The 11,392-nt window shown below is 63.7% G+C and overlaps 1 protein-coding gene across 5 annotated transcripts in view; it reads right to left on the bottom strand.

Moving 5' to 3' along the window:
* The window catches only part of FMNL1 (formin like 1), a 59,134-nt gene continuing 47,742 nt past the window's right edge, over positions 1-11,392 (bottom strand). For all 5 annotated transcript variants that reach the window (XM_034756066.1, XM_034756064.1, XM_034756065.1 and 2 more), the window contains 10 exons: positions 10,851-11,053; positions 9,481-9,715; positions 7,902-7,970; positions 7,183-7,263; positions 6,175-6,304; positions 5,812-5,975; positions 5,273-5,374; positions 4,778-4,867; positions 4,247-4,370; positions 1-1,916 (listed from right to left, as the gene is read on the bottom strand). In XM_034756066.1, coding sequence (XP_034611957.1) covers positions 1,813-1,916; positions 4,247-4,370; positions 4,778-4,867; positions 5,273-5,374; positions 5,812-5,975; positions 6,175-6,304; positions 7,183-7,263; positions 7,902-7,970; positions 9,481-9,715; positions 10,851-11,053 — 1,302 coding nt within the window. In that variant the 3' untranslated portion in view covers positions 1-1,812. The remainder of the gene's footprint in view (positions 1,917-4,246; positions 4,371-4,777; positions 4,868-5,272; positions 5,375-5,811; positions 5,976-6,174; positions 6,305-7,182; positions 7,264-7,901; positions 7,971-9,480; positions 9,716-10,850; positions 11,054-11,392) is intronic.

Genomic DNA, 11,392 nt, shown 5'->3' with positions numbered 1-11,392 from the left:
CTGGACCCGTAGTGGGTTTATTAGCAGTGCGGCGCTGGATCAAACCAGGCCTCACAGCCAGGATATAAAAATAATGTCTACAAAGGAGCAGTTCCTGTTTCTTAAAGGCATAGTATGTTACACATTCATTTCCCCACCCCCACCCCCCTGCACTGTGAGGAGCGGCTGTGAGTGATACCAAGCAGCTGGCGTTTTGCCTCTTAATTACAGCAGGAAGCGATCACTGCTCTGGCCCTGCTCTAAACGCCTGGCCGAGCAAGATCTGTGGCAGCCGTGAGCCCTGAGTCAGGGCGAGAGAAGGGGGCTAGCACAGTAGTAAATGCACCTTGCAAGCAGGGGGCTGCATCAGTCCAACAGCGAATGGCTCTGAGGTGTGAGACTCGGGGCTGGAGGGGAGGGGCTGGGGAGCTGCAGACACAGGCCTTGCTGGCGCTGGGTGCACAGCCATGCAGCGGGGCAGGTTACACGCTGGAGTAGCACTGCACCTGGGGTTGCTGCAGCTGGCCAGAGCCACGTACCTGCTCTGCAGCCAGGATGGCACAACTGCATTACTGCAGCCCCCGGCAATGGGGGCACCCGTGCAGCCAGCTGTGTGCGCTGAGGGCTTTGATAGACGTGCCCAGGCCAACCTTGCAGCCCAGAGCCAGTTGGTCTGATTGTCACTCATCTGCCTGGGAAAGGCTTAGCCATGCACCAGGCTCCAGCCCTGCCCAGGGCATAGCGGGCACTCGGTCTGAGCTGGGGGAGGGGGTGTGTGTGTGTGTGTGTGCGCGTGTGTGTGTGCGCGCGCGCAGAAGTTATGGGGAAAGGGTGACACCTTGTGGTGACATGAGGAATAGTGATGCTTTACCCCTGTTGATTGTCGTTTCTGAGCCGCCCTGGTTCCTGGGGATGAGAGAGGGGCTGCTCCCATGATCCATCCCACCCTCCCTCCTCCGCGCAGCGCAGCATAAAGAGAAAGCCAAGGAAGACATTTAAAAGCCACCCTAAAATACCCTTCCCACGTAAGGTGACCAGCGAGCAAGTGTGACTGTTTGGGACATGGGGGGAGTAGAGGTGCATATGTAGGACAAAGCCCCTTGGAGCAGGACGGCTGGTCAACCTAGTCCCACCTGCCAGCCAAGAGGGTTTGTGCTCTCCCTGCATTTCAGCTTAGCGCTGCCCTGTAGGTCCCCCCTGCAGCCAGAGCCTGGGCGCTCTGTGCTCACTACAACACAGAACAGGGCAGGGGCCAAGGAGCAAGGCAGTGTCAAGGCCTATTGGGGGCCGGGGTCAGGGTCAGCCCTACAGCAGCAGGAGAAGGGAGGTCACAGTACAAGATGCAGCCCATGGACTGTAACCCGAAGTGAAATTGGCAAGCAGGAAGGCAGGGCTAGAACAGACCGTGGGCAGAACCCCCTCAGTGGCTGTGCTCCGGCCCAGCATGTGGTGTTGCTTGAGGGAGAAGAGGGATGGGAATCGCTACTGGGGCCCTAACCCCCCTCTGGTCTCCCCTGTGGAGCTCAAGCAGCTGCCACACGCGCAGCATTCCCCCTTCCCCACAGCCACTGACTCGTCCGCTGCCTGGCCAGTGGGGGAAGCCCTGTGCCAGGCATGCCGGGTGCATGGCTGATGGGGGTGGGGTGCATGGCACCAGCTGGCACTCTGAGCAGTTAAGCGGCTTGAAGCGGCGTGCAGGGATTCTCCCATTGGTGTGAGAGTCCTTGGTTCAGGTCAGTGGCCATGGTGGCCCAGTTCCTGTGGGTCACATCCACCTCTTCTCCCCTGAGGGGCAGAGTGGCACTGCTGGCTGGCCTCCTCCAGGTGGGGCGGTCACAGCGAGATGTCAGAGGTCACCTGGAGGGTCTGGCCAGTGGGTCGTTTCTTGGCGCTGCACCGGCCGGTGTCGCCACGCCTGTACGGCTGGTTCCGCAGACCTGTGCCCAGAGAAAACGGAGCCTGGTTGGAGCCGGCCAGCAAGGGGGAACCACGCAGCCCTTTGCACCTGCCCTGAGGGGATGAGAGCAACTCCTCTCACTGGTGCCTTTCACCCCCAGCAGATGCTGGGGCCACGGCCCACCCTGCCATGCAGCTGCTGCTGGCTGTGGGGTGGGGTGGGGTGGAAGGGGCCTTTCCCATCCAGCCGGCATGGAAGGAAGCAGAACGCCAGGAGCTGGGGACATGGCTTCATATTGCAACGCTTGCCCAGCAGGAGTGGGCCAGCGCCTCGCTGGGCCTCCCCGTTCTGTGTTGGCGCCAAGGGATGCATGCTGCCTCCTGCACCAATTGGTGAGGCACCCGCAGTTTGTCTAGGCCTCTGCCATCCCCACACGGACCAGGCCCAACCCTACAGAGCGTGAGCGCAAACCAGATCACTACCCAAAGCAGTGTGGGCAGGGAAGTGACGGACAGACGTACGTGAGCCCCCGGCCTAGCGCCACCCTGACTCGCGTGCTGCGCAGGGGACAGGAGCAGCCGAAAAGCGTCCTCCCACCTGAAGCACACCCAGCTCAGAGGGAACAGGCTGAATTCCCAGCAGGTGCGTGCCAGGAATCTGCTCCCCCAGCCCAGCTCCTCCAAAGCAGGCCGTAACCCAGGCCCAGGCACCCCTCTGGACCTCAGCTCCCCAGGCAGGGGTTACCTAGAGCTACAGGGGGCTCTCCTCATTGAAGCTGGCCTCGCAAAAGAGCCGGGACGAGCGCTTGCCTGTCCGGGCTGTGAAAGGAACTGTCTTCAGAGCTGAGCAGAGCGATCCGCCGAGAGGCAGCAGAAGCGGGGGGAGCTGAGGTCCAGAGGGGTGCCTGGGCCTGGGTTACGGCCTGCTTTGGAGGAGCTGGGCTGGGGGAGCAGATTCCTGGCACGCACCTGCTGGGAATTCAGCCTGTTCCCTCTGAGCTGGGTGTGCTTCAGGTGGGAGGACGCTTTTCGGCTGCTCCTGTCCCCTGCGCAGCACGCGAGTCAGGGTGGCGCTAGGCCGGGGGCTCACGTACGTCTGTCCGTCACTACCCAAAGCAGTGTGGGCAGGGAAGTGACGGACAGACGTACGTGAGCCCCCGGCCTAGCGCCACCCTGACTCGCGTGCTGCGCAGGGGACAGGAGCAGCCGAAAAGCGTCCTCCCACCTGAAGCACACCCAGCTCAGAGGGAACAGGCTGAATTCCCAGCAGGTGCGTGCCAGGAATCTGCTCCCCCAGCCCAGCTCCTCCAAAGCAGGCCGTAACCCAGGCCCAGGCACCCCTCTGGACCTCAGCTCCCCAGGCAGGGGTTACCTAGAGCTACAGGGGGCTCTCCTCATTGAAGCTGGCCTCGCAAAAGAGCCGGGACGAGCGCTTGCCTGTCCGGGCTGTGAAAGGAACTGTCTTCAGAGCTGAGCAGAGCGATCCGCCGAGAGGCAGCAGAAGCGGGGGGGGGGGAAGAGAGAGAGAGCAGGAGAGAGCAGCAGAAGGAGGTGAGGCCAAGGATGTACGAGAGACAGACCAAGGTGCACGGGGAGAGCTCAGCCCTGCCCAGTGGCCAGGAGCTCTGCTCGGAGCCGTTTCTCTAGAGCATCGCTGCGTCGAGCCCCCCACGGGATGGATGACTTGAGCCTGCCCCCTCAGTTCAGCCCAAGCCCAGGGGCTGGCTCCACTGCTGGCACAGTCCAGGGAGATTTGGGGGGCTGGAGATCCAGGGGCGTTATGGAAAGGCAGCAGGGAGCCCCCAGGCAGAGACGCTCAGTCCGGGCCCTGGCAGCCCTTTGCACACACTCGTGCACTACCAGCTCCCAGTGCATAGCACCAGCCCGCTGCACCAATCCCCAGAGAGGGGGCAGCTCGCCCCAAGCACGGCAGTGCCAGAGCTGGGAACAGACCCTGGGAGTCCTGACAGCTGCTCCCTGCTCCACCTACGGAGCACCCTAGTACATCCGAAGTGTCTGCCCCTCCCTGAGCCCCAGGGGACGGGGAAAGCTGCCAGCCAGGCCAGGGAACAGCAGGGGATGGTGCCTTGGGAAGTGAGGCCGGAGCATGGCCCTGTGATTGGCAGCAGGCTGTAGCAATGGTGTGTACCACATGGCGAGGTGTGGGAACGGGAGCGGGGGGGTTAGTGGTCATGTAACACGCAGAGCCCAAAGAAAACTCATCACAGAGCAGGTACCCACCTGGCCAGGAACCCGCTCTGCACCAGCTGCCCTGGCTTTGGCCAGTGGCTAAGGTATGGGGCGTTAGTTCCGTGGGTTCACCTCCCACACCCGGGAGACCCCGCTGGTCTCTGGGTCTGTGCCCCCTTACCTGAAATAATGTCCTCAATGGCGCCATCTCCTTCCTCGTAAATGAGGGGCTCCTTCACCATCTGCTTCTTTTTCAGCTCAGCAATCATGTCCATCTGCTGGCGCTTGGCCTTGGGGGCAGGAGACTGTGGTAGCAACCGTGGAAAGAGAGAAGTTAGTGCCCTCAGCCACCTGGCCCCTCACAGACAGTGTCTCCTTCTTCGATAGGAGGAGACCCCAAAGCACTTTACAAACCAGATACAAGAATCACTTCACCCGCTACAGAACTGCAGCCACCTCTGGGGTGGAGCATGGCAGCTGTGTACCGGCACATCGCAATGCTACACTCTGGGTTATGAGAGGAAGTGAAGCAGAATCCAGTGGCCAGGGGACGTTTTAGGGAGGCAGAACGTGGAAGCTGGCAAGGGGCTGACACCCCACCTCTTGGGAAAGGCACCCCAGGCTCCTGAACAAGCACGTGGGACAGGTGCTTGGTGTCATGGCTGTGGGATGAAGCAGAGCCCAGCTCTGGGGGTTACAACTTGGCTCGTACCTTTGGCTCTGGCTTGCTGGGGGAATTGGACTCCACTTCTTTGGCAGCTGCTTCCTCTTTCCTCCACAGCTCGATGTCCTGCTCCACTTTCTTGGGAGGAGAACAGTGTGGGCACCGGTTACACGGGCTGGGGCTCTCCACCCCACCGCCCCGGAAGCAGACCCACCCCGCCTCCTGCCTGCGAGGGAGCTTGCAAAGCCTGGCTGGAATTGGCCCTGCAGGCAGGGCCCGGGGCCAGTCTTTGGGCAGACCCTGCTTGAGCCCACAGGGTTACAGCGGCTCTGTGCCCGTCCCCCATGGATCCCAGATCCAGTCTGCCCAGCCAACGCGCCCGGCATCAGTGGGGCCCACGGGATCCTTGCTGGCGTAGGCCAGTCCCAGCCAAAGCAGATTCCCAGGGCTGCTGCCATCCTCTTGCCATGGCCCGACCAGAGCGTCGCCCCACGGGCTGCAGGGCAGCTTGGCCCCTCCCCCCGGCTCCTGGGGCCCCTTTACCTTATAGGCCTTGACGAAGCGCACAAATATAGGGAAGAACATGGTGGGGGGGCTGGTCTTGGGGTTCTCCCCGAAGTACTCCACAGCTGACTCATAGGCCTCCTGCCGGCAGGGGGGGACCCGTTAGTGCAGCCGTCCCCAGGTGCCGGGGTGCTGGAGGCTCCACTCCCATCACCCTGCTCCCAGGCTGGCATCAGCGGGCTGGGCCCGAGGAGCTCTGCTGTCTAGGGAGCGCCTGCTGCACTACGCCCGAACGGCAGCACGTTCGCTGCGCGGCGGCTCCAATGCCGGCTTCCCAACCCTGCCCCCCTCAGTGTCCCCCTGACCCCCCGCCCAACGGCGCTCCCATTGGGAGCCTGCTCCAGAGACAGAGGCCCCCCAGCAACCCCACCCGAGCCCTCCCCCTGCACCGCCAGCAGGCCCCGGCCTTCCAGCCCAAGAGCGCCCCCAGCTCAGCTCCCACACCAGAGCATCAGCCCCCCGCCCGCCCCCCTCGGCAGGCTCGGTCTAGCCCCCCCGGTCTGGGGCGACCCACCTACCTGGGCGGTCTTGCTGTCAGTCTGCAGCTTCTCCATCACCTCGGTGTTGGCCTTGAGGAAGTCCTTGAGCACCTGGCTGTCGTCCTGCCGCATGAACTCCTTGCGGGTGAGCTCCATGCCCCGCTGCAGGGCCCTCATGTCCTGCAATACGCTGTCCAGGGACACTAGGCGGGCAGAGAACGGAGCGTCAGGGCTGCAGGGTCAGGGCTGCCCTGAGCTCCCAGGCCTTCCTTTAGGGCCTGGCTCCTCCAACAGGCTTCACGCAGACCTGCCTGGATCAGGGACTGCACCCCCCAGCTCCATCTCCCCAGGGCTCGGGCCTGGCCCACCTGTGGGCACCCTGAGCCCAGCCCTGCCCGCTACCTGAGCCCGCCTTGTCCAGGAAGTGCAGCTCGGTGTGGAAGCCCGTCAGCTCCGGGTACTTCTCCATGATCACCCGCCCGATGTAGTGCAGCAGCGTCTGCTTCCGGTCTGTTGACTTCATCTCCAGCAGCTGGGGGACAGCAGAGTCAGGCTGGGGCCATGCCCAGGTGTCCACCCCCAGAACCTGCACCCAGCCGCCAGCCACCTGCCACCGTACCCAGCTGTCACCATCTGCCCCCTAGTGTCCCCTCATGCCCATACCCAACCACCCCCCTCCGCCCCATACCCAGCTGCCACCCTCCGCCCCTTACCCCATACCCCAGCCATCACCCTCCGCCCCCTTGCCCCATACCCAGCCATCACCTTCCGCCCCCTGCCCCATTCCCAGCCACCCCTCTCCGCCCCACACCCAGCCACCACCCTCTGTCCCTTACCCCATACCCAGCCACAACCCTCCGCTCCTTACCCCATACCCAGCTGCCACCCTCCGCCCCCTCGCCCCATGCCCAGCCACCCCCCTCCTCCCCATACCCAGCCGCCACCCTCCGCCTCCCCGCCTCATACCCAGCCGCCCCCTGCCCCATACCCAGCCTCTCCCCTCTTCCCCCCGTCCCATACCCAGCCGCCCCCCTCCGTCCCATACCCAGCTGCCACCACCCAGTGCCCATACCAGCCAGCACCGCTCATCCCCTACCAACCTCCTGCTCCCTTCAGTTCCCAGCTGCCACTGTCCCATCTCCTGCTAGTGCCCCCAGTGCCCACACCCAGCCAGCAGCACCCCTCCCTGGCATGCTCTCCCCTCACAGACTTTGCAGACCCTCTGATCTAGGGCTGGATTTCCTCACCGGGGGCAGACCTGGCTGACAGATGCCAGCTCCCCACTCCCACAGCATGAGATCCACAGAGCGAGACCTGCTGCTTGACCCCCGCCCCCCTTGTCCGGTGCTGCCTGGGAACTCTCAGGACTCCTGTCCGGGCCGAGGGGAGCCCTTTTCCCCACCAACCTACCGCATCAAGACTCTGCAGCCGGAAGCCGTAGGCTGCTCCGCGCTTGCTGCTGTTCATGTAGTTCCCGAAGGCCAGGACGATCTGCAGAGAGATGGCTGCTAACAATCACTAGGCAGGGGCAGTGCCAGGCAGCCCTGCCAGGCTGGGGTTCCCATGGGCAGCCAGGGCACAGGGTGCCCATCCCTGTTAGCCAGCCAGTGGGGGCACCCCCCTTGAGTGGGGAAGTGGCCTGGGCACGGGGCAGGAAGGCACTGAGACTCATCCCAGATACCCAGCCTGGCAGCTCAGGACACCAGCCAATCGGCTGCAGGATGCCTGGGGGAGTCTTCTCCCAAATAAGACACTGCACCCAGCCCAGCCCCCCTCCAGCCCAGCCCCTCCCCCCCGGGCTAGCCTGGACCCTTCCCCCAGCCCAGCGCCCCCCGCATCTCCCCCGCCCCCGCAGCCAAGACATGAGCCCAGCCTGGGCCCTCCCCCGCAGTCAAACCTGGACCGTGCCCCCCAGCCCAGCCTAGCCTAGCCCGGACCCTCCCCCACAGCCAAGCCTGGGCCCTCCTCCTCCAGCCTAGCCTCCCCCCTCCCCATGCCCCTAAAGAGCAGCCCCCCTGCCCCGCAGGAGAGAGAGAATCCAATGGTGCCCCTGGGACCCAAGCCCAGCCCAGGCACTGGAGTCCCCCTCCCCCGCTGGGGCTGCTCCGATCGGGCCCCCAGCCCCTCACCTCCAGGATGTTGCGGAGCTTGGTCGAGGACTTGAGGGACATGGAGGCGGCGATGATGGCGTTGAGTTGCTGCCGACAGAGGGAGAGGCAGGTGAGAGGGGCCAGCAAGGCACAGCCTGGGTCCAAAGCGCCTGCAGAGACTGCTTCCTGCTCAGCACAAACCACCCCTCCCCCATCAGCACAAGGCCCCCACGCTGGCCCCACCCCACGCAAGAGTAGGGTTACCATACGTCCTCTTTTTCCCGGACATGTCCAGCTTTTCGGTACTCAAACCCCCGTCCGGGGGGAATTGCCAAAAAGCCGAACATGTCCGGGAAAATGGCGGCTCTGCTCCTCCCCGACTCTTCGGCTCTGTTTAAGAGCCGGGCTGCCCAAACGCTACCGGCTTCGGGCAGCCCCGTGCCTCCAGACCCTGCGCCGCCGGAGCCTGGGAGGGGAAGTGCCCGGCTGGGGGCGCAGGGTCTGGAGGCAGGGGAGCTGCCCGAAGCTGGTAGCGCTCGGGCAGCCCGGCTCTTAAACAGAGCCGAAGAGTCGGGGAGGAGCAGAGCCGCGGGGGCTGGAGCCTCCAGCCGCCCAGGCTCTGTGTAACTGACATAGTGTCAGTTACACAGAGCCAAAGAGGAGCAAAGCCTCCAGCCGCCAGGGCTGTGTGTAACTGACTGGGTGCTTCCCCTCCCAGGCTCCAGCTGCGCTGGGGAAGCGCAGGGTCTGGGGGCTGCCCAGGAAACCGTGACGCTGGTAGCACTGGGGCAGCCCTTTCCCCCTGGCTGGGAGTGGGAGGGAGGAGGGGGCGGAGTTAGGGTGGGGAAGGGGCGGAGTTGGGGCGGGGCTAGGGGTGGGGAAATGGGTGGGGCCAGGGCCCGTGGAGGGTCCTCTTTTTTTATTTATGAGATATGGTAACCCTACACAAGAGTCTCCCCAGGCATTTCCCCCAAGGAGCCCCCAACAGTACCAGAGCTGGGCTCCCAGCCCAGCCAAGCCCTGCCCCAAACAAGGAACCCCACCCACCCTGATCGCACCGCGACACCGGTCCCAGTGCTTCCAGACAGCCAACACCACTCATCCCAAGGCCCTGGCCCTTGGTCCTCACCTGCAGCCCCTGCCACCCCAGCCCTGGGCTCCCCCGGCTTGGCCACCCCGGCCCTGGGGTCTCCCACCCCATGGCTCAGTTGAGGCAGCACCTTCCAGGCGGGCTGCCCTCCTCGCTACCCCAGCCCTGGAGGCGAGCTGCCCACGCAGATGTCCCCCAGTGCACGTGGCGGCTCTGATAGCTAATGAACTAGCTTGAGATGTACCAAGGCAGTTCCCTGGGTCTTCCGACCCGATTGGGCAGATTGGAAGCCAGATTGCTGAAGAGTAAATGCCCGTGATCCCCCAGCCCACTCCTCCCGCTACTGGACCTTTCTTTGGAGGCCTGCAGTGCTTCTCAGCGTCCCCAAACCCCTGCTCGCGGATCTCATCGAGTCCTGGAGGAAGCCCAGGCGGGAGCGTTCTGACCTCACTACCCCTGGCCCCCGGCAGAGCCCCCACCCAGGTCACTGCGGGTGCAGGCCAGGCGGTCGCCTGCTCTGGCCCATACCGGCATCAGGAGCTGGGCGGTGTCGCTGAAGTTGCCCAGGAAGGTCATGATGTTCATGCGCTCGGCGAGGCGAGGAATTTGGCTGAATTTGATCATGAAGATGTCTTCGTCCGACAGCTCCTCCAGCGGCCGCTGCTCCTTCTCGTACTTGCGGATCAGCGTTAGCTCATATTCGGTGGGCAGGAAACGCTGCAGCAACTCCAGGAAATCCAGGCTCAGGCTCTTCAAGTCATACCTGGGGGAGGGAGGCAAACAGGCCAGTGCAGCATCGCACACGCAGCTACAGCATCGCTCGCAGGGAACAGCCTTCGCCGCTCAGCTCCTCGCCCTGCCCGCCCCGTTGGGCCTGCGGCTCTGGATCAACTCTGCCACTCCTGCGAGCTGGTCTTCCCCACGCCCGGCTCGCCCTGAGCTCCTGTCCCCCCCATGCCTTGTCACCTGGCCCGTCTGTGCCTCAGTCCGGTCAGCCCTCAGCCCTCTCCTCCTGCCAGCTCTTCCCTTTTTCCCATTGACCAGAGTGGCTGATTCTTTCCATGCTTCAGTGTCCTTGATGTCTCTGCTCCTCTCTCATCACATGGTCTGCCTTGTCAATCCTCAACCCTGGTTCACCCCCACAATGCACCTGGACTCCCCTGCCTCTCCAGCGCCAATCTCCTCTCTAAGCGCCTTGAACGCATTGTCTGCAAAGGCTGGCTGCAGTTCTCCAATCCCATCACAGGGAATTCACCAGCACAGTTACGAGTGCTACAATTACCCAGTAAGTTTCCCCATGTAGACAAGCCCTTAGACCCGCTCCAGGCCATCTCTCGCCCCTTGTACGCCATCAAATCAGCTCTCACCAAAGTCTAATGGCCTCTTCCCAGCTAAAAGCCAGGGCTCCACTCTATTCTCTTCCTCCTCAACCTCTCGACCCCGGCGACAGCTCCCTGCTTCCAATCCCATCCTCCCTCTGCTCTCATCCCATCCAGATTCTCCCATCCCTCTCCAGCTGTCCCTGCACTGCCCCGTTCGCTGGGCCTCCCTGTCCTCTCTGTAGGCATCCCCTGCTCCTTGCCCCTGACCCCTGCTCCTCTCACTAGGCCCTCACCTCCAAGCCAGCCTTAGCCAGTGATGCCCAGACCTGCCTAGCCAGGCCCCCCCTTCCCGCAGCCCTACACCTCCGCTCAGCCTCCCAACGTCAGCTCCCGGACGTCCAGCCAGCAACTTCAGTTCAGCTGAGCTTTGGGTCCCTCCCCCCACTCCAGACCATCACCTGGGCGTCTCCTCCCACAGGCCCTGGCTCCAGACCCTGCAGCCAGGCTGTGTCCAAGCCGTGGGCTCCTCACTAGCTCCCCCGTCTCCTGCCTCCGGCCAGCCCCTGGGGTACTCACGTCTGGATGGCCTTGCAGATGCTGTCGATGCTGAGGCCGCCCTTGCGGAGCGTGATGGCCAGGTTCTTGGCTCGGTTGGACTCGATCAGCGTCACCTTGCTAGGGGCCTTCTGAACAGCCTTCACCTTCAGGGTGCTGATGTCTAAGCTAGGGCCCTGAGCCTTCGTCTTGAACTGCTCCTCAAAGTCGTTCATGTCCAGTTCCTGCGGGGAGGGGAGTGGAGAGGCAGAATTCAGCAGGACGGAGATGGAGAGAGGGAGGGGTGCCGGGGAGAGGAGGGAGCCCGTTCCTCTAGGGCTGGGCCGGCTTCCTACTGGTGAGTCCATGAAACTGTCCCAGCACTAGAGAGCCTCCTCCAGCCACCTTTCCCAGCCCGCTGGCAGGCAGGAAGCTCTTCCCTATGCTGCCCCATCTCACCGCTCTGGGCTGGGAGAGGAGGCTGGGCTGTGCCTGGGCTGAGCACGCCAGTCTCACGGCACCAGGCTGCCAGGCCAGCCTGCGGGCCGTTCGGGCAGTCTCCACGCAGCTCAGAGCCTGCTCCG

Source organism: Trachemys scripta, chromosome 23, assembly GCF_013100865.1.
Source record: "Trachemys scripta elegans isolate TJP31775 chromosome 23, CAS_Tse_1.0, whole genome shotgun sequence".
Taxonomy (NCBI): domain Eukaryota; kingdom Metazoa; phylum Chordata; order Testudines; family Emydidae; genus Trachemys; species Trachemys scripta.
This window is presented reverse-complemented; position numbering and strand designations above follow the sequence as displayed.